We start from the raw sequence: 23437 nt of genomic DNA on the forward strand, positions 1-23437 counted from the left end.
TATAACTACTATAATACTGCCCCCTATGTACAGGAATATAACTAATATAATACTGCCCCCTATGTACAGGAATATAACTAATATAATACTGCCCCCTATGTACAGGAATATAACTAATATAATACTGCCCCCTATGTACAGGAATATAACTACTATAATACTGCCCCCTATGTACAGGAATATAACTACTATAATACTGCCCCCTATGTACAAGAATATAACTACTATAATACTGCCCCCTATGTACAGGAATATAACTACTATAATACTGCCCCCTATGTACAAGAATATAACTACTATAATACTGCCCCCTATGTACAGGAATATAACTACTATAATACTGCCCCCTATGTACAGGAATATAACTACTATAATACTGCCTCCTATGTACAAGAATATAACTACTATAATACTGCCCCCTATGTACAGGAATATAACTGCTATAATACTGCTCCCTATGTAGAGGAATATAACTACTATAATACTGCCCCCTATGTACAAGAATATAACTACTATAATACTGCCCCCTATGTACAGGAATATAACTAATATAATACTGCCCCCTATGTACAGGAATATAACTACTATAATACTGCCCCCTATGTACAGGAATATAACTACTATAATACTGCCCCCTATGTACAGGAATATAACTACTATAATACTGCCCCCTATGTACAGGAATATAACTACTATAATACTGCTCCCTATGTACAGGAATATAACTACTATAATACTGCCCCCTATGTACAGGAATATAACTACTATAATACTGCCCCCTATGTACAAGAATATAACTACTATAATACTGCCCCCTATGTACAAGAATATAACTGCTATAATACTGCCCCCTATGTACAGGAATATAACTACTATAATACTGCCCCCTATGTACAGGAATATAACTAATATAATACTGCCCCCTATGTACAGGAATATAACTAATATAATACTGCCCCCTATGTACAGGAATATAACTAATATAATACTGCCCCCTATGTACAGGAATATAACTACTATAATACTGCCCCCTATGTACAGGAATATAACTACTATAATACTGCCCCCTATGTACAAGAATATAACTACTATAATACTGCCCCCTATGTACAGGAATATAACTACTATAATACTGCCCCCTATGTACAAGAATATAACTACTATAATACTGCCCCCTATGTACAGGAATATAACTACTATAATACTGCCCCCTATGTACAGGAATATAACTACTATAATACTGCCTCCTATGTACAAGAATATAACTACTATAATACTGCCCCCTATGTACAGGAATATAACTAATATAATACTGCCCCCTATGTACAGGAATATAACTAATATAATACTGCCCCCTATGTACAGGAATATAACTACTATAATACTGCCCCCTATGTACAGGAATATAACTACTATAATACTGCCCCCTATGTACAGGAATATAACTACTATAATACTGCCCCCTGTGTACAGGAATATAACTACTATAATACTGCCCCCTATGTACAAGTATATAACTACTATAATACTGCCCCCTATGTACAAGAATATAACTACTATAATACTGCCCCCTATGTACAGGAATATAACTACTATAATACTGCCCCCTATGTACAAGAATATAACTACTATAATACTGCCCCCTATGTACAGGAATATAACTACTATAATACTGCCCCCTATGTACAGGAATATAACTACTATAATACTGCTCCCTATGTACAGGAATATAACTACTATAATACTGCCCCCTGTGTACAGGAATATAACTACTATAATACTGCCCCCTATGTACAAGAATATAACTACTATAATACTGCCCCCTATGTACAAGAATATAACTACTATAATACTGCCCCCTATGTACAAGAATATAACTACTATAATACTGCCCCCTATGTACAGGAATATAACTACTATAATACTGCCCCCTATGTACAAGAATATAACTACTATAATACTGCCCCCTATGTACAAGAATATAACTACTATAATACTGCCCCCTATGTACAAGAATATAACTACTATAATACTGCCCCCTATGTACAAGAATATAACTACTATAATACTGCCCCCTATGTACAGGAATATAACTAATATAATACTGCCCCCTATGTACAGGAATATAACTACTATAATACTGCCCCCTGTGTACAGGAATATAACTACTATAATACTGCCCCCTATGTACAAGTATATAACTACTATAATACTACCCCCTATGTACAAGAATATAACTACTATAATACTGCCCCCTATGTACAGGAATATAACTACTATAATACTGCCCCTATGTACAAGAATATAACTACTATAATACTGCCCCTATGTACAAGAATATAACTACTATAATACTGCCCCTATGTACAAGAATATAACTACTATAATACTGCCCCCTATGTACAGGAATATAACTACTATAATACTGCCCCCTATGTACAGGAATATAACTACTATAATACTGCTCCCTATGTACAGGAATATAACTACTATAATACTGCCCCCTATGTACAGGAATATAACTACTATAATACTGCCCCCTATGTACAAGAATATAACTACTATAATACTGCCCCCTATGTACAAGAATATAACTACTATAATACTGCCCCCTATGTACAAGAATATAACTACTATAATACTGCCCCCTGTGTACAGGAATATAACTACTATAATACTGCCCCCTATGTACAAGAATATAACTACTATAATACTGCCCCCTATGTACAGGAATATAACTACTATAATACTGCCTCCTATGTACAAGAATATAACTACTATAATACTGCCCCCTATGTACAGGAATATAACTAATATAATACTGCCCCCTATGTACAGGAATATAACTAATATAATACTGCCCCCTATGTACAGGAATATAACTTCTATAATACTGCCCCCTATGTACAGGAATATAACTAATATAATACTGCCCCCTATGTACAGGAATATAACTACTATAATACTGCCCCCTATGTACAGGAATATAACTACTATAATACTGCCCCCTATGTACAGGAATATAACTACTATAATACTGCCCCCTATGTACAGGAATATAACTACTATAATACTGCCCCCTATGTACAGGAATATAACTACTATAATACTGCCCCCTATGTACAGGAATATAACTGCTATAATACTGCCCCCTATTTACAGGAATATAACTGCTATAATACTGCCCCCTATGTACAAGAATATAACTGCTATAATACTGCCCCCTATGTACAAGAATATAACTACTATAATACTGCCCCCTATGTACAAGAATATAACTACTATAATACTGCCCCCTATGTACAAGAATATAACTACTATAATACTGCCCCCTATGTACAAGAATATAACTACTATAATACTGCCCCCTATGTACAAGAATATAACTACTATAATACTGCCCCCTATGTACAAGAATATAACTACTATAATACTGCCCCCTATGTACAAGAATATAACTACTATAATACTGCCCCCTATGTACAAGAATATAACTACTATAATACTGCCCCCTATGTACAGGAATATAACTACTATAATACTGCCCCCTATGTACAAGGATATAACTACTATAATACTGCCCCCTATGTACAGGAATATAACTACTATAATACTGCCTCCTATGTACAGGAATATAACTACTATAATACTGCCCCCTATGTACAGGAATATAACTACTATAATACTGCCCCCTATGTACAAGAATATAACTACTATAATACTGCCCCCTATGTACAAGAATATAACTACTATAATACTGCCCCCTATGTACAAGAATATAACTACTATAATACTGCCCCCTATGTACAAGAATATAACTACTATAATACTGACCCCTATGTACAGGAATATAACTACTATAATACTGCCCCCTATGTACAAGAATGTAATTACTATAATACTGCCCCCTATGTACAAGAATATAACTACTATAATACTGCCCCCTATGTACAGGAATATAACTACTATAATACTGCCCCCTATGTACAGGAATATAACTACTATAATACTGCCCCCTATGTACAAGAATATAACTACTGCAATACTGCCCCCTATGTACAAGGATATAACTACTATAATACTGCCCCTATGTACAGGAATATAACTACTATAATACTGCCCCCTATGTACAGGAATATAACTACTATAATACTGCCCCCTATGTACAGGAATATAACTACTATAATACTGCCCCCTATGTACAGGAATATAACTACTATAATACTGCCCCCTATGTACAAGAATATAACTACTGCAATACTGCCCCCTATGTACAAGGATATAACTACTATAATACTGCCCCTATGTACAGGAATATAACTACTATAATACTGCCCCCTATGTACAGGAATATAACTACTATAATACTGCCCCTATGTACAAGAATATAACTACTATAATACTGCCCCCTATGTACAGGAATATAACTACTATAATACTGCCCCCTATGTACAGGAATATAACTACTATAATACTGCCCCCTATGTACAGGAATATAACTACTATAATACTGCCCCCTATGTACAAGAATATAACTACTATAATACTGCCCCCTATGTACAAGAATATAACTACTATAATACTGCCCCCTATGTACAGGAATATATCTACTATAATACTGCCCCCTATGTACAAGAATATATCTACTATAATACTGCCCCCTATGTACATGGATATAACTACTATAATACTGCCCCCTATGTACAGGAATATAACTACTATAATACTGCCCCCTATGTACAGGAATATAACTACTATAATACTGCTCCCTATGTACAGGAATATAACTACTATAATACTGCCCCCTATGTACAGGAATATAACTACTATAATACTGCCCCCTATGTACAAGAATATAACTACTATAATACTGCCTCCTATGTACAGGAATATAACTACTATAATACTGCCCCCTATGTACAAGAATATAACTACTATAATACTGCCCCCTATGTACAGGAATATAACTACTATAATACTGCCCCCTATGTACAGGAATATAACTACTATAATACTGCCCCCTATGTACAGGAATATAACTACTATAATACTGCCCCCTATGTACAGGAATATAACTACTATAATACTGCCCCCTATGTACAGGAATATAACTACTATAATACTGCCCCCTATGTACAGGAATATAACTACTATAATACTGCCCCTATGTACAAGAATATAACTACTATAATACTGCCCCCTATGTACAGGCATATAACTACTATAATACTGCCCCCTATGTACAGGAATATAACTACTATAATACTGCCCCCTATGTACAAGAATATAACTACTATAATACTGCCCCCTATGTACAGGCATATAACTACTATAATACTGCCCCCTATGTACAGGAATATAACTACTATAATACTGCCCCCTATGTACAAGAATATAACTACTATAATACTGCCCCCTATGTACAGGGATATAACTACTATAATACTGCTCCTATGTACAGGAATATAACTACTATAATACTGCTCCTATGTACAGGAATATAACTACTATAATACTGCCCCCTATGTACAGGAATATAACTACTATAATACTGCCCCCTATGTACAGGAATATAACTACTATAATACTGTCCCCTATGTACAAGAATATAACTACTATAATACTGCCCCCTATGTACAGGAATATAACTACTATAATACTGCCCCTATGTACAAGAATATAACTACTATAATACTGCCCCCTATATGCACCAATCTTCTCTAATGGTGCAGGTAAATCTTTGGGGTTTCTGGCAGCGCAGGAGTGCACATGGTAAACATTTCAGCTGCTTGTATTTAGTGCTGGAGGTTTGTTACAATGCATCAGCCAAGAGCCCAGATCATCCTTTCGTTTGTTACAATGTGTCAGCGTGGTGTCCTGCGGTGATGGTAGCTCAGGTAATGGGGGGCACTTACTCATGCACAGGATGTCGTGTTGGGGGGTGCAGTCAGCGATCTGGACCTCGCTCTCCAGGCAGTTGGTGCGGCAGGGCAGGCAGGGGGCGACGCTGCTCTTCACCTCGGAGTAGAAGCCGTGGGGGCAGAGCTGGCATTCTGCGTTGTGGGCGGGGCTGCAGGGGGTGGTGGCCCCGTGGCCCTTGCCGCACACCTGGCAGGGGAGGCAGACGTAGTAGCCGATGTCCTTGGGGTGTAGGTAGAAGCCCTCGGGGCAGTGGCAGACGGCGTCCTGGGTGACGGAGCAGGCGGCGCCGGGGATCTGCAGCGCGGACTGGCAGAAGGTGCAGAACTGGCACCGGGCGCTGGCACTGGACTCATTGGAGAAACTGGATCCTGCAGACACAAGGGAAACACTGAATATCCAGACTCTCACACAACATCTGCCTATCAGGGCTCCCGGAAAGCTGGATGGCAGTGAGCCCATTAAATGCCACTCAGCACTAACCTTGGCTCCTGAATGGCAAATGTGTCACACAGGATCCTGAGAAAGCTGGGTGACAACACTCCACAGCCATTGAGGGTCACCCAGCTTTCCTCGATACAGACACTACAGCCACCAAATGACCAGTCACCCAGCTTTACTAGATACAGTCAGACACTGGAGCCAGTACATGACCAGTCACCCAGCTTTCCTAGATACAGACATACATTACAGGCACTACATGACCGGCCACCCAGTTTTCCTCGATACAGTCAGACACTGGAGCCACCACATGACCAGTCACCCAGCTTTCCTAGATACAGACATACATTACAGGCACTACATGACCGGCCACCCAGTTTTCCTCGATACAGTCAGACACTGGAGCCACCACATGACCAGTCACCCAGCTTTCCTCGATACAGACATACATTGCAGGCACTACATGACTGGTCACCCAGCTTTCCTCGATACAGACACTACAGCCACCCCATGACCAGTCACACAGCTTTCCTAGATACAGTCAGACACTAGAGCCACCACATGACCAGTCACCCAGCTTTCCTAGATACAGAGAGACACTGGAACCACCACATTACAAGTCACCCAGCTTTCCTAGATGCACAAAGACTCTCTTTACCTAGGAAAGCTAGTGGCAGACATCACTTACCTGCTATACACGGCTCACACACTGTATCCGCGTCTCCACAGGGGACGGAGACCCCATAACCCGGGGGGCACAGGTAGCAGCAGGCCCCCGCCGTGGTGTACTCACCGCTCCGACACTGGTTCTCCGCTGCCACCTGCAGGTAACACAGAGAATGGGGCAAATCACACGCAGTACCAGACACCACCACCAGAGGCGCCGTCCAGCCAAGCTCTGAGAAGGCTCCAGCACTGAACAGGTTAACCCCCCTCCCTCCACCCAAAAAGCCCATGAATATGGGAAGTCCATGAGAAACCCCCCAGGGTGCGACACCTTCCTCCCAGGATACACATGGAGGGGCTTTCAAGTATCACCCCCCCCACCCCCACAGCTGCGGAGGGGGAGGGGGCAACAACAAGACCCCACAGATCATAGACACTTCCTGACCACAACCCCCAATTACCACATCAAAGGCCTGACATGTATGATGTATCTAAGCCCCCATCACCTCCAGAGACACTGTATCTAACCCTGTCCCCTGAGCTGTGTATCTAATCCTCTCCTGTGTGATACTGACTGATGAGCTGTGTATCTAATCCTATCCTGTGTGATACTGACTGCTGAGCTGTGTATCTAATCCTATCCTGTGTGATACTGACTGCTGAGCTGTGTATCTAATCCTCTCCTGTGTGATACTGACTGCTGAGCTGTGCATCTAATCCTCTACTGTGTGATACTGTCTGCTGAGCTGTGTATCTAATCCTATCCTGTGTGATACTGACTGCTGAGATGTGTATCTAATCCTATCCTGTGTGATACTGACTGCTGAGCTGTGTATCTAATCCTCTCCTGTGTGATACTGACTGCTGAGCTGTGTATCTAATCCTATCCTGTGTGATACTGACTGCTGAGCTGTGTATCTAATCCTATCCTGTGTGATACTGTCTGCTGAGCTGTGTATCTAATCCTATCCTGTGTGATACTGACTGCTGAGATGTGTATCTAATCCTATCCTGTGTGATACTGACTGCTGAGCTGTGTATCTAATCCTCTCCTGTGTGATACTGACTGCTGAGCTGTGTATCTAATCCTATCCTGTGTGATACTGACTGCTGAGCTGTGTATCTAGTCCTATCGTGTGTGATACTGCTGAGCTGTGTATCTAATCCTATCCTGTGTGATACAGTCTGCTGAGCTGTGTATCTAATCCTATCCTGTGTGATACTGCCTGCTGAGCTGTGTATCTAATCCTCTCCTGTGTGATACTGCTGAGCTGTGTATCTAATCCTATCCTGTGTGATACTGACTGCTGAGCTGTGTATCTAATCCTATCCTGTGTGATACAGTCTGCTGAGCTGTGTATCTAATCCTATCCTGTGTGATACTGCCTGCTGAGCTGTGTATCTAATCCTCTCCTGTGTGATACTGCTGAGCTGTGTATCTAATCCTATCCTGTGTGATACTGACTGCTGAGCTGTGTATCTAATCCTATCCTGTGTGATACTGCCTGCTGAGCTGTGTATCTAATCCTATCCTGTGTGATACCGTCTGCTGAGCTGTATATCTAATCCTCTCCTGTGTGATACTGCTGAGCTGTGTATCTAATCCTCTCCTGTGTGATACTGCTGAGCTGTGTATCTAATCCTATCCTGTGTGATACTGCCTGCTGAGCTGTGTATCTAATCCTATGCGTGATACTCAGACATTAGACTGTCAGCTCTTGGGCTCAGCGCTGCCTCACTCTGCTCTATAACAGTCCCAGCAGCGGCTCCTCCCCTGAGCCCGGGTGGCGCTGCACTACACCTCCCATCATGCCTCAGGGCAGAGCTTCCCCCTTGTGTCGCCCCCTGCTGAGCAGTTACTGTAATGCAGGAGACAATCCGTCCCCACAGGCTGGACCAATCTTTAAGGGATTAACCCTCCTCTCCCCAGGACGTGTTACATGTGACGCACCCCAAACATGAAGGGTTAATGGGCGCCCCCCTTCCGGGATCTTGTTCTAATTATCGGGTCCGGGCTGTGATCGGGTTACGCAGCGCCATATTTGGTGAGGACGCGGCTGTCTGTGGCATCTGGAGGCAGCAGGGGGCGCCGCGGGGAGATGTCTGGGAACCCCCCCCTCTGCCAGCATTGGGGGCCATTGTGCCATGAGCCCCCGCACCCCCATACCCCAGGGAGAAGGAGCGGACGACACTATTCACTGACATATAGCGGTTATAGAAGACACAGTGTGGCGGCACTATATACAGCGTATGCTCTGTGCCCAGTGTGGCGGCACTATATACAGCGTATGCTCTGTGCCCAGTGTGGCGGCACTATATACAGCGTATGCTCTGTGCCCAGTGTGGCGGCACTATATACAGCGTATGCTCTGTGCACAGTGTGGCGGCACTATATACAGCGTATGCTCTGTGCACAGTGTGGCGGCACTATATACAGCGTATGCTCTGTGCACAGTGTGGCGGCACTATATACAGCGTATGCTCTGTGCACAGTGTGGCGGCACTATATACAGCGTATGCTCTGTGCACAGTGTGGCGGCACTATATACAGCGTATGCTCTGTGCACAGTGTGGCGGCACTATATACAGCGTATGCTCTGTGCCCAGTGTGGCGGCACTATATACAGCGTATGCTCTGTGCACAGTGTGGCGGCACTATATACAGCGTATGCTCTGTGCACAGTGTGGCGGCACTATATACAGCGTATACTCTGTGCACAGTGTGGCGGCACTATATACAGCGTATGCTCTGTGCCCAGTGTGGCGGCACTATATACAGCGTATGCTCTGTGCACAGTGTGGCGGCACTATATACAGCGTATGCTCTGTGCCCAGTGTGGCGGCACTATATACAGCGTATGCTCTGTGCACAGTGTGGCGGCACTATATACAGCGTATGCTCTGTGCACAGTGTGGCGGCACTATATACAGCGTATGCTCTGTGCACAGTGTGGCGGCACTATATACAGCGTATGCTCTGTGCACAGTGTGGCGGCACTATATACAGCGTATACTCTGTGCACAGTGTGGCGGCACTATATACAGCGTGTGCTCTGTGCACAGTGTGGCGGCACTATATACAGCGTGTGCTCTGTGCACAGTGTGGCGGCACTATATACAGTGTATGCTCTGTGCACAGTGTGGCGGCACTATATACAGCGTATGCTCTGTGCACAGTGTGGCGGCACTATATACAGCGTATGCTCTGTGCACAGTGTGGCGGCACTATATACAGCGTATGCTCTGTGCACAGTGTGGCGGCACTATATACAGCGTGTGCTCTGTGCACAGTGTGGCGGCACTATATACAGTGTATACTCTGTGCACAGTGTGGCGGCACTATATACAGCGTATGCTCTGTGCACAGTGTGGCGGCACTATATACAGCGTATACTCTGTGCACAGTGTGGCGGCACTATATACAGCGTATGCTCTGTGCACAGTGTGGCGGCACTATATACAGCGTATGCTCTGTGCACAGTGTGGCGGCACTATATACAGCGTATGCTCTGTGCACAGTGTGGCGGCACTATATACAGCGTATGCTCTGTGCACAGTGTGGCGGCACTATATACAGCGTATGCTCTGTGCCCAGTGTGGCGGCACTATATACAGCGTATGCTCTGTGCACAGTGTGGCGGCACTATATACAGCGTATGCTCTGTGCACAGTGTGGCGGCACTATATACAGCGTATACTCTGTGCACAGTGTGGCGGCACTATATACAGCGTATGCTCTGTGCCCAGTGTGGCGGCACTATATACAGCGTATGCTCTGTGCACAGTGTGGCGGCACTATATACAGCGTATGCTCTGTGCCCAGTGTGGCGGCACTATATACAGCGTATGCTCTGTGCACAGTGTGGCGGCACTATATACAGCGTATGCTCTGTGCACAGTGTGGCGGCACTATATACAGTGTATGCTCTGTGCACAGTGTGGCGGCACTATATACAGCGTATGCTCTGTGCACAGTGTGGCGGCACTATATACAGCGTATACTCTGTGCACAGTGTGGCGGCACTATATACAGCGTGTGCTCTGTGCACAGTGTGGCGGCACTATATACAGCGTGTGCTCTGTGCACAGTGTGGCGGCACTATATACAGTGTATGCTCTGTGCACAGTGTGGCGGCACTATATACAGCGTATGCTCTGTGCACAGTGTGGCGGCACTATATACAGCGTATGCTCTGTGCACAGTGTGGCGGCACTATATACAGCGTATGCTCTGTGCACAGTGTGGCGGCACTATATACAGCGTGTGCTCTGTGCACAGTGTGGCGGCACTATATACAGTGTATACTCTGTGCACAGTGTGGCGGCACTATATACAGCGTATGCTCTGTGCACAGTGTGGCGGCACTATATACAGCGTATACTCTGTGCACAGTGTGGCGGCACTATATACAGCGTATGCTCTGTGCACAGTGTGGCGGCACTATATACAGCGTATGCTCTGTGCACAGTGTGGCGGCACTATATACAGCGTGTGCTCTGTGCACAGTGTGGCGGCACTATATACAGTGTATACTCTGTGCACAGTGTGGCGGCACTATGTACAGGGCACTACAGATCCTGGCGCTGCCCGGGTGCCCACCCTGTGGATTGGGAATCTTTGGTCCATCACTGACCCCTGACCTGTGCCCCTTCAGAAGGTCGTGGTGCCCCCTGGCAGTGCCCCCCACCCGGACCCGGCGCTGGTTCTGTGACCGCGTAATTACTGAGGCCGAGAAGCCGCGTCCGGCGATGAATGAGACGCTTCTCTCTGCTGAATGATCCCCTTCAGAGCCGCAGCCCCTCCTCCAGCAGCCCCCGCTCACATACAGAGGGCACCCACTGCTCCAGGGGAACCCCGCAGCCAGGGGGGCAGGTACATGGATGTAACTACCAGGGGGACCCCACACTGGCAACTATATGGGTGAGCTGCTACATATACTATACATAGAAGGAACCTGTCAGCAGGTGCAACCATACAGACTGCAGCCAGTGTTATGTATTGTCCCTGGAGAGATGTGTAATCAGACCTCACACTGCTGTGCTCTGTGCTCTCTGCAGTCAGTATTATGTATTATCCCTGGAGAGATGTGTAATCAGACCTCACACTGCTGTGCTCTGTGCTCTCTGCAGCCAGTGTTATGTATAGTCCCTGGAGAGATGTGTAATCAGACCTCACACTGCTGTGCTCTGTGCTCTCTGCAGCCAGTGTTATGTATTGTGTCTGGAGAGATGTGTAATCAGACCTCACACTGCTGTGCTCTGTGCTCTCTGCAGCCAGTGTTATGTATAGTCCCTGGAGAGATGTGTAATCAGACCTCACACTGCTGTGCTCTGTGCTCTCTGCAGCCAGTGTTATGTATTGTCCCTGGAGAGATGTGTAATCAGACCTCACACTGCTGTGCTCTGTGCTCTCTGCAGCCAGTGTTATGTATTGTGTCTGGAGAGATGTGTAATCAGACCTCACACTGCTGTGCTCTGTGCTCTCTGCAGCCAGTGTTATGTATAGTCCCTGGAGAGATGTGTAATCAGACCTCACACTGCTGTGCTCTGTTCTTTCTGCAGCCAGTGTTATGTATCGTCCCTGGAGAGATGTGTAATCAGACCTCACACTGCTGTGCTCTGTGCTCTCTGCAGCCAGTGTTATGTATTGTCCCTGGAGAGATGTGTAATCAGACCTCACACTGCTGTGCTCTTTGCTCTCTGCAGTCAGTGTTATGTACTGTCCCTGGAGAGATGTGTAATCAGTCCTCACACTGCTGTGCTCTGTGCTCTCTGCAGACAGTGTTGTGTATTGTCCCTGGAGAGATGTGTAATCAGACCTCACACTGCTGTGCTCTGTGCAGCCAGTGTTATGTATAGTCCCTGGAGAGATGTGTAATCAGACCTCACACTGCTGTGCTCTGTGCTCTCTGCAGCCAGTGTTATGTATTGTCCCTGGAGAGATGTGCAATCAGACCTCACACTGCTGTGCTCTGTGCTCTCTGCAGCCAGTGTTATGTATTGTGTCTGGAGAGATGTGTAATCAGACCTCACACTGCTGTGCTCTGTGCTCTCTGCAGCCAGTGTTATGTATTGTCCTTGGAGAGATGTGTAATCAGACCTCACACTGCTGTGCTCTGTGCTCTCTGCAGCCAGTGTTATGTATTGTCCCAGGAGAGATGTGCAATCAGACCTCACACTGCTGTGCTCTGTGCTCTCTGCAGCCAGTGTTATGTATTGTCCCTGGAGAGATGTGTAATCAGATCTTCCTGTATGTTGTTAGTAGCTGAAGGACTGTGATATATTGGATTAACTACTATCATGGAATATAAATCCACTTTTCACAGTCCTGCTGCTACACAAATATATGATTACACATCTCTCCAGGGACAATACATAACACTGGCTGCAGAGAGCACAGAGCACAGCAGTGTGAGGTCTGATTACACATCTCTCCAGGGACAATACATAACACTGGCTGCAGAGAGCACAGAGCACAGCAGTGTGAGGTCTGATTACACATCTCTCCAGACACAGTACATAACACTGGCTACAGAGAGCACAGAGCACAGCAGTGTGAGGTCTGATTACACATCTCTCCAGGGACAATACATAACATGGGCTTCAGAGAGCACAGAGCACAGCAGTGTGAGGTCTGATTACACATCTCTCCAGGGACAATACATAACACTGGCTGCAGAGAGCACAGATCACAGCAGTGTGAGGTCTGATTACACATCTCACCAGAGACAGTACATAACACTGGCTGCAGAGAGCACAGAGCACAGCAGTGTGAGGTCTGATTACACATCTCTCCAGGGACAATACATAACACTGGCTGCAGGGAGCACAGAGCACAGCAGTGTGAGGTCTGATTACACATCTCTCCAGGGACAATACATAACACTGGCTGCAGAGAGCACAGAGCACAGCAGTGTGAGGTCTGATTACACATCTCTCCAGGGACAGTACATAACACTGGCTGCAGAAAGCACAGAGCACAGCAGTGTGAGGTCTGATTACACATCTCTCCAGGGACAATACATAACACTGGCTGCAGAGAGCACAGAGCACAGCAGTGTGAGGTCTGATTACACATCTCTCCAGGGACAATACATAACACTGGCTGCAGAGAGCACAGAGCACAGCAGTGTGAGGTCTGATTACACATCTCTCCAGACACAGTACATAACACTGGCTACAGAGAGCACAGAGCACAGCAGTGTGAGGTCTGATTACACATCTCTCCAGGGACAATACATAACATGGGCTGCAGAGAGCACAGAGCACAGCAGTGTGAGGTCTGATTACACATCTCTCCAGGGACAATACATAACACTGGCTGCAGAGAGCACAGAGCACAGCAGTGTGAGGTCTGATTACACATCTCTCCAGGGACAATACATAACACTGGCTGCAGAGAGCACAGAGCACAGCAGTGTGAGGTCTGATTACACATCTCTCCAGACACAGTACATAACACTGGCTACAGAGAGCACAGAGCACAGCAGTGTGAGGTCTGATTACACATCTCTCCAGGGACAATACATAACATGGGCTTCAGAGAGCACAGAGCACAGCAGTGTGAGGTCTGATTACACATCTCTCCAGGGACAATACATAACACTGGCTGCAGAGAGCACAGATCACAGCAGTGTGAGGTCTGATTACACATCTCACCAGAGACAGTACATAACACTGGCTGCAGAGAGCACAGAGCACAGCAGTGTGAGGTCTGATTACACATCTCTCCAGGGACAATACATAACACTGGCTGCAGGGAGCACAGAGCACAGCAGTGTGAGGTCTGATTACACATCTCTCCAGGGACAATACATAACACTGGCTGCAGAGAGCACAGAGCACAGCAGTGTGAGGTCTGATTACACATCTCTCCAGGGACAGTACATAACACTGGCTGCAGAAAGCACAGAGCACAGCAGTGTGAGGTCTGATTACACATCTCTCCAGGGACAATACATAACACTGGCTGCAGGGAGCACAGAGCACAGCAGTGTGAGGTCTGATTACACATCTCTCCAGACACAGTACATAACACTGGCTACAGAGAGCACAGAGCACAGCAGTGTGAGGTCTGATTACACATCTCTCCAGGGACAGTACATAACACTGGCTGCAGAAAGCACAGAGCACAGCAGTGTGAGGTCTGATTACACATCTCTCCAGGGACAATACATAACACTGGCTGCAGAGAGCACAGAGCACAGCAGTGTGAGGTCTGATTACACATCTCTCCAGACACAGTACATAACACTGGCTACAGAGAGCACAGAGCACAGCAGTGTGAGGTCTGATTACACATCTCTCCAGGGACAATACATAACATGGGCTGCAGAGAGCACAGAGCACAGCAGTGTGAGGTCTGATTACACATCTCTCCAGGGACAATACATAACACTGGCTGCAGAGAGCACAGATCACAGCAGTGTGAGGTCTGATTACACATCTCACCAGAGACAATACATAACACTGGCTGCAGAGAGCACAGAGCACAGCAGTGTGAGGTCTGATTACACATCTCTCCAGACACAGTACATAACACTGGCTACAGAGAGCACAGAGCACAGCAGTGTGAGGTCTGATTACACATCTCTCCAGGGACAATACATAACATGGGCTGCAGAGAGCACAGAGCACAGCAGTGTGAGGTCTGATTACACATCTCTCCAGACACAGTACATAACACTGGCTGCAGAGAGCACAGATCACAGCAGTGTGAGGTCTGATTACACATCTCACCAGAGACAGTACATAACACTGGCTGCAGAAAGCACAGAGCACAGCAGTGTGAGGTCTGATTACACATCTCTCCAGGGATAATACATAACACTGGCTGCAGAGAGCACAGAGCACAGCAGTGTGAGGTCTGATTACACATCTCACCAGAGACAGTACATAACACTGGCTGCAGAAAGCACAGAGCACAGCAGTGTGAGGTCTGATTACACATCTCTCCAGGGATAATACATAACACTGGCTGCAGAGAGCACAGAGCACAGCAGTGTGAGGTCTGATTACACATCTCACCAGAGACAGTACATAACACTGGCTGCAGAGAGCACAGAGCACAGCAGTGTGAGGTCTGATTACACATCTCTCCAGGGACAATACATAACACTGGCTGCAGAGAGCACAGAGCACAGCAGTGTGAGGTCTGATTACACATCTCTCCAGGGACAATACATAACACGGGCTGCAGAGAGCACAGAGCACAGCAGTGTGAGGTCTGATTACACATCTCTCCATGGACAATACATAACACTGGCTGCAGAGAGCACAGAGCACAGCAGTGTGAGGTCTGATTACACATCTCTCCATGGACAATACATAACACTGGCTGCAGAGAGCACAGAGCACAGCAGTGTGAGGTCTGATTACACATCTCTCCAGGGACAATACATAACACTGGCTGCAGAGAGTACAGAGCACAGCAGTGTGAGGTCTGATTACACATCTCTCCAGGGACAATACATAACACTGGCTGCAGAGAGCACAGAGCACAGCAGTGTGAGGTCTGATTACACATCTCTCCTGGGACAATACATAACACTGGCTGCAGAGAGCACAGAGCACAGCAGTGTGAGGTCTGATTGCACATCTCTCCTGGGACAATACATAACACTGGCTGCAGAGAGCACAGAGCACAGCAGTGTGAGGTCTGATTACACATCTCTCCTGGGACAATACATAACACTGGCTGCAGAGAGCACAGAGCACAGCAGTGTGAGGTCTGATTACACATCTCTCCATGGACAATACATAACACTGGCTGCAGAGAGCACAGAGCACAGCAGTGTGAGGTCTGATTACACATCTCTCCAGGGACAGTACATAACACTGGCTGCAGAGAGCACAGAGCACAGCAGTGTGAGGTCTGATTACACATCTCTCCAGACACAATACATAACACTGGCTGCAGAGAGCACAGAGCACAGCAGTGTGAGGACTGATTACACATCTCTCCAGACACAATACATAACACTGGCTGCAGAGAGCACAGAGCACAGCAGTGTGAGGTCTGATTACACATCTCTCCATGGACAGTACATAACACTGGCTGCAGAGAGCACAGAGCACAGCAGTGTGAGGTCTGATTACACATCTCTCCAGACACAATACATAACACTGGCTGCAGAGAGCTCAGAGCACAGCAGTGTGAGGTCTGATTACACATCTCTCCATGGACAGTACATAACACTGACTGCAGAGAGCACAGAGCACAGCAGTGTGAGGTCTGATTACACATCTCTCCAGGACAATACATAACACTGGCTGCAGAGAGCACAGAGCACAGCAGTGTGAGGTCTGATTACACATCTCTCCAGGGACAATACATAACACTGGCTGCAGAGAGCACAGAGCACAGCAGTGTGAGGTCTGATTACACATCTCTCCAGACACAATACATAACACTGGCTGCAGAGAGCACAGAGCACAGCAGTGTGAGGTCTGATTACACATCTCTCCAGGGACAATACATAACACTGGCTGCAGAGAGCACAGAGCACAGCAGTGTGAGGTCTGATTACACATCTCTCCTGGGACAATACATAACACTGGCTGCAGAGAGCACAGAGCACAGCAGTGTGAGGTCTGATTACACATCTCTCCTGGGACAATACATAACACTGGCTGCACAGAGCACAGAGCACAGCAGTGTGAGGTCTGATTACACATCTCTCCAGGACAATACATAACACTGGCTGCAGAGAGCACAGAGCACAGCAGTGTGAGGTCTGATTACACATCTCTCCATGGACAGTACATAACACTGACTGCAGAGAGCACAGAGCACAGCAGTGTGAGGTCTGATTACACATCTCTCCAGGGACAATACATAACACTGGCTGCAGAGAGCACAGAGCACAGCAGTGTGAGGTCTGATTACACATCTCTCCAGGGACAGTACCTGCTTTCTGCGGACACATTCCCTTTAAGGACAGGTCTTGTTAAGGACGGCAGTAAATTCCCTTGCAGTGTCTGTTCCTTTGTGTCTGGTTGTCTCTTATTCTCACTGTTTAAACTAAGTAAAGCCGTCCAGATCCAATCCATCTCGCAGCTGAGGGTTTGTTACACTTGTATCCAGTCTAGACTTCCCTCTGTGAGGTAAACACTGAGCTCTCCTGACAGTTTGATACATGTTCTGTGCTTAGATACATTGTATCAGTCTGGAGTCCAGGATGTTTATATCATTGTCTGTAACAAACCCCCAGCTGTGAGACAGTCCTGCAGATCTGGTCAATGAATCAGAGCAGGGCTGGACAGGAAGAACTGTCATAGGCCCCCAGAGTGTGATCAGACCCGGCCTGAGACAGCAGGAGAGCTGCGTACACAGTCTGGGGGGGACCGGGTAATAAAGTGTTAACAGGCCCATCCCTCAGCATCCATGGCCGCCAGTATCCGATCCTGGGAAAGCTGGGTGGCGACCAATGTCTGGCTCTGCTCCTCATCCCTGGGGACACCTGGAGCTTAACCCTTTGTGGGGAGATTGTGGGGAAAATGACGCTCAAAAGACGCCCGGCAGGAGGCGGCGAAGGCGACAAAACGGAGCAACTGGTACCTGAGATACACCAGAGGCAGATGATACAGTGTATCTCAGCTGTTAACCCTTTCACGACCACCACCGCCTCAATCATCTCCTGTACAAGCGGACATCGGCGCGTGAAGCGAGTCGCAGGCGTCGACACCGCAGGACCCCACGCCATTTATTTCTCGTTACTTTGAGTCGTGAACACAAGATTTTTTTCAATTCTAGAAAATTACAAGAAAATCTGATAAAATCCCCACGACGCAAAAACACGCGACAAAAACGGACGCACAGCCCCGCCCACAACCGCAACCAATAGACCGCAACGAGACGGAGACAAAATTCACAACAAACTGTTTCCTCCACAAAGTAACCCATACACTGCCGGCTCCGGGATAGGCACAGGGCGAGTAGTGGGGTCTCCGGGAGACCCCAGGGGACAGCGCCGGGGGACGGGCAGGTCCCTACAAGTTCCCCTCTCTCATCGCATCTTTGTCTGGTGACGTCTCGCCGGTGGCAGCCATTTTATCATCCGGCAGACGACGTCCCACCTGGAAGAAGTTCACGTGCGATGAAGAGGACGAGATCCAGGACAATGGACATGAGCCCTGGTGGCCCGAGGACCCTGGAGGCTCCTGCCTCACACCTGGGGTACAAGGACACATCCGCAGCTGGGGGTCCCCCAACTTCCCAGACGTCTGGGGGATGGCGTGTACCCACAAGCCTCAATGGGACTACAAGTCTCAGCATGCAACCGCCAGGAGTTGTAGTCTCTATACAGAGTAAGGAGTGAAAAGTCCTTAACCCCTTCCCTTCCAGAGAACTAACAAAGAAAGTAACTGCGAGAAGTCCCACCTTAGAGATGAGCAGCAGCGAGAGGGTCAGCAGGGTCTTCATGTCTCCTCGGGGGTCCACACCAATGGCGAGAGCTGGGGCCACACGACTCCGGAGGCTACGGGATCACACAGGGGCCCCGGGGGGCTGAGCGGCCACTCAGGATGTGTCTCCTCCAGAGACTGAGCTGCTTCTCACCATCAGGACATGAAAGAAGGGAATGCAGCAGAGGAGGAGGAGGAGGAGAAGGAGGAGGAGCCGAAAAAGAGGCAGAGCTCTGCAGGAGATGGGACTGAGGGGCAATGCTCTGCAGGAGATGGGACTGAGGGGCAATGCTCTGCAGGAGATGGGACTGAGGGGCAGAGCTCTGCAGGAGATGGGACTGAGGGGCAATGCTCTGCAGGAGATGGGACTGAGGGGCAGAGCTCTGCAGGAGATGGGACTGAGGGGCAGAGCTCTGCAGGAGATGGGACTGAGGGGCAATGCTCTGCAGGAGATGGGACTGAGGGGCAATGCTCTGCAGGATGATGGGGACTGAGGGGCAGGATGATGGGGACTGAGGGGCAATGCTCTGCAGGATGATGGGGACTGAGGGGCAGGCTGATGGGGACTGAGGGGCAGGATGATGGGGACTGAGAGGCAGGATGATGGGGACTGAGAGGCAGGATGATGGGGACTGAGGGGTAGGATGATGGGGACTGAGGGGTAGGATGATGGGGACTGAGAGGCAGGATGATGGGGACTGAGAGGCAGGATGATGGGGACTGAGGGGAAGGATGATGGGGACTGAGAGGCAGGATGATGGGACTGAGGGGTAGGATGATGGGGACTGAGAGGCAGGATGATGGGGACTGAGGGGCAGGATGATGGGGACTGAGGGGCAGGCTGATGGGGACTGAGGGGTAGGATGATGGGGACTGAGGGGCAGGATGATGGGGACTGAGGGGCAGGATGATGGGGACTGAGGGGCAGGCTGATGGGGACTGAGGGGTAGGATGATGGGGACTGAGGGGTAGGATGATGGGGACTGAGAGGCAGAATGATGGGGACTGAGGGGCAGGCTGATGGGGACTGAGGGGTAGGATGATGGGGACTGAGAGGCAGGATGATGGGGACTGAGGGGTAGGATGATGGGGACTGAGAGGCAGGATGATGGGGACTGAGAGGCAGGATGATGGGGACTGAGAGGCAGGATGATGGGGACTGAGAGGCAGGATGATGGGGACTGAGAGGCAGGCTGATGGGGACTGAGGGGTAGGATGATGGGGACTGAGAGGCAGGATGATGGGGACTGAGAGGCAGGATGATGGGGACTGAGAGGCAGGATGATGGGGACTGAGAGGCAGGATGATGGGGACTGAGGGGCAGGCTGATGGGGACTGAGGGGTAGGATGATGGGGACTGAGGGGCAGGATGATGGGGACTGAGGGGCAGGATGATGGGGACTGAGGGGCAGGCTGATGGGGACTGAGGGGCAGGATGATGGGGACTGAGAGGCAGGATGATGGGGACTGAGGGGCAGGATGATGGGGACTGAGGGGCAGGATGATGGGGACTGAGAGGCAGGATGATGGGGACTGAGAGGCAGGATGATGGGGACTGAGGGGCAGGATGATGGGGACTGAGGGGCAGGCTGATGGGGACTGAGGGGCAAGATGATGGGGACTGAGGGGCAGGCTTCCACCAGCCTGGAGTTAACCCCTGATATCCTCCCCTACTTGAGGTTATCCCTAGATTACTGTCTGTGCAAATAACAAACAGAGACCAAGGTCAGATCTTGGTGATACCACAAAGGGCAATGTAGATTGTAAGCTCTTGTGTCCCGGGAGAGGGGATGCAGGTCTGAGAGCCAAAACACTGCCCCAAAGTATGTAATCCATCCACGCCAGAAGTGTTCGGGCACCATGTCTGGTATAGGTGCAGTATGGGCACCATGTCTGGTATAGGTGCAGCGTGGGCACCATGTCTGGTATAGGTGCAGCGTGGGCACCATGTCTGGTATAGGTGCAGTGTGGGCACCATGTCTGGTATAGGTGCAGCATGGGCACCATGTCTGGTATAGGTGCAGTATGGGCACCATGTCTGGTATAGGTGCAGTATGGGCACCATGTCTGGTATAGGTGCAGTGTGGGCACCATGTCTGGTATAGGTGCAGTATGGGCACCATGTCTGGTATAGGTGCAGCGTGGGCACCATGTCTGGTATAGGTGCAGTGTGGGCACCATGTCTGGTATAGGTGCAGTGTGGGCACCATGTCTGGTATAGGTGCAGTGTGGGCACCATGTCTGGTATAGGTGCAGTGTGGGCACCATGTCTGGTATAGGTGCAGTGTGGGCACCATGGCTGGTATAGGTGCAGCATGGGCACCATGTCTGGTATAGGTGCAGCGTGGGCACCATGTCTGGTAGAGGTGCAGCGTGGGCACCATGGCTGGTATAGGTGCAGCGTGGGCACCATGGCTGGTATAGGTGCAGCGTGGGCAGCATGTCTGGTATAGGTGCAGCGTGGGCTCCATGTCTGGCATAGGTGCAGTATGGGCACCATGTCTGGTATAGATGCAGCATGGGCACCATGTCTGGTATAGGTGCAGCATGGGCACCATGTCTGGTATAGGTGCAGCATGGGCACCATGTCTGGTATAGGTGCAGTATGGGGACCATGTCTGGTATAGGTGCAGCATGGGCACCATGTCTGGTATAGGTGCAGCGTGGGCACCATGTCTGGTATAGGTGCAGTATGGGCACCATGTCTGGTATAGGTGCAGTATGGGCACCATGTCTGGTATAGGTGCAGCAAGGGCACCATGTCTGGTATAGGTGCAGTATGGGCACCATGTCTGGTATAGGTGAAGTATGGGCACCATGTCTGGTATAGGTGAAGTATGGGCACCATGTCTGGTATAGGTGCAGTATGGGCACCATGTCTGGCATAGGTGCAGCGTGGGCACCATGTCTGGTATAGGTGCAGCGTGGGCACCATGTCTGGTATAGGTGCAGCGTGGGCACCATGTCTGGTATAGGTGCAGTGTGGGCACCATGTCTGGTATAGGTGCAGTGTGGGCACCATGTCTGGTATAGGTGCAGTATGGGCACCATGTCTGGTATAGGTGCAGCATGGGCACCATGTCTGGTATAGGTGCAGCGTGGGCACCATGTCTGGTATAGGTGCAGCGTGGGCACCATGTCTGGTATAGGTGCAGTGTGGGCACCATGTCTGGTATAGGTGCAGTGTGGGCACCATGTCTGGTATAGGTGCAGTATGGGCACCATGGCTGGTATAGGTGCAGTATGGGCACCATGGCTGGTATAGGTGCAGTATGGGCACCATGGCTGGTATAGGTGCAGTATGGGCACCATGCCTGGTATAGGTGCAGTGTGGGCACCATGTCTGGTATAGGTGCAGCATGGGCACCATGTCTGGTATAGGTGCAGTATGGGCACCATGTCTGCTATAGGTGCAGTGTGGGCTCCATGTCTGGTATAGGTGCAGTATGGGCACCATGTCTGGTATAGGTGCAGTGTGGGCACCATATCTGGTATAGGTGCAGTGTGGGCACCATATCTGGTATAGGTGCAGTATGGGCACCATGTCTGGTATAGGTGCAGTATGGGCACCATGGCTGGCATAGATGCAGTGTGGGCACCATGTCTGGTATAGGTGCAGTGTGGGCACCATGTCTGGTATAGGTGCAGTGTGGGCACCATGTCTGGTATAGGTGCAGTATGGGCTCCATGTCTGGTATAGGTGCATTATGGGCACCATGTATGGTATAGGTGCAGTGTGGGCACCATGTATGGTATAGGTGCAGTGTGGGCACCATGTCTGGTATAGGTGCAGTGTGGGCACCATGTCTGGTATAGGTGCAGTATGGGCACCATGTCTGGTATAGGTGCAGTGTGGGCACCATGTCTGGTATAGGTGCAGTGTGGGCACCATGTCTGGTATAGGTGCAGTGTGGGCACCATGTCTGGTATAGGTGCAGTATGGGCACCATGTCTGGTATAGGTGCAGTATGGGCACCATGTCTGGTATAGGTGCAGTGTGGGCACC

The 23437-nt window shown here is 48.4% G+C and overlaps 1 protein-coding gene across 2 annotated transcripts in view; it reads right to left on the reverse strand.

The window, feature by feature from the left end:
- LOC140134307 (tumor necrosis factor receptor superfamily member 16-like) overlaps positions 1 to 19608 on the reverse strand; it is a 37686-nt gene extending 18078 nt beyond the window's left edge. For both annotated transcript variants that reach the window (XM_072154903.1, XM_072154902.1), the window contains exons 1-3: positions 19409 to 19608; positions 7049 to 7181; positions 5916 to 6290 (exon numbers count right to left, since the gene is read on the reverse strand). In XM_072154903.1, the coding sequence (XP_072011004.1) occupies positions 5916 to 6290; positions 7049 to 7181; positions 19409 to 19450 (550 nt within the window). In that variant the 5' untranslated portion in view covers positions 19451 to 19608. The remainder of the gene's footprint in view (positions 1 to 5915; positions 6291 to 7048; positions 7182 to 19408) is intronic.
- Positions 19609 to 23437: the final 3829 nt, after the last annotated feature.

This window comes from Engystomops pustulosus, chromosome 5 (genome assembly GCF_040894005.1).
Source record: "Engystomops pustulosus chromosome 5, aEngPut4.maternal, whole genome shotgun sequence".
Taxonomy (NCBI): Eukaryota; Metazoa; Chordata; class Amphibia; order Anura; family Leptodactylidae; genus Engystomops; species Engystomops pustulosus.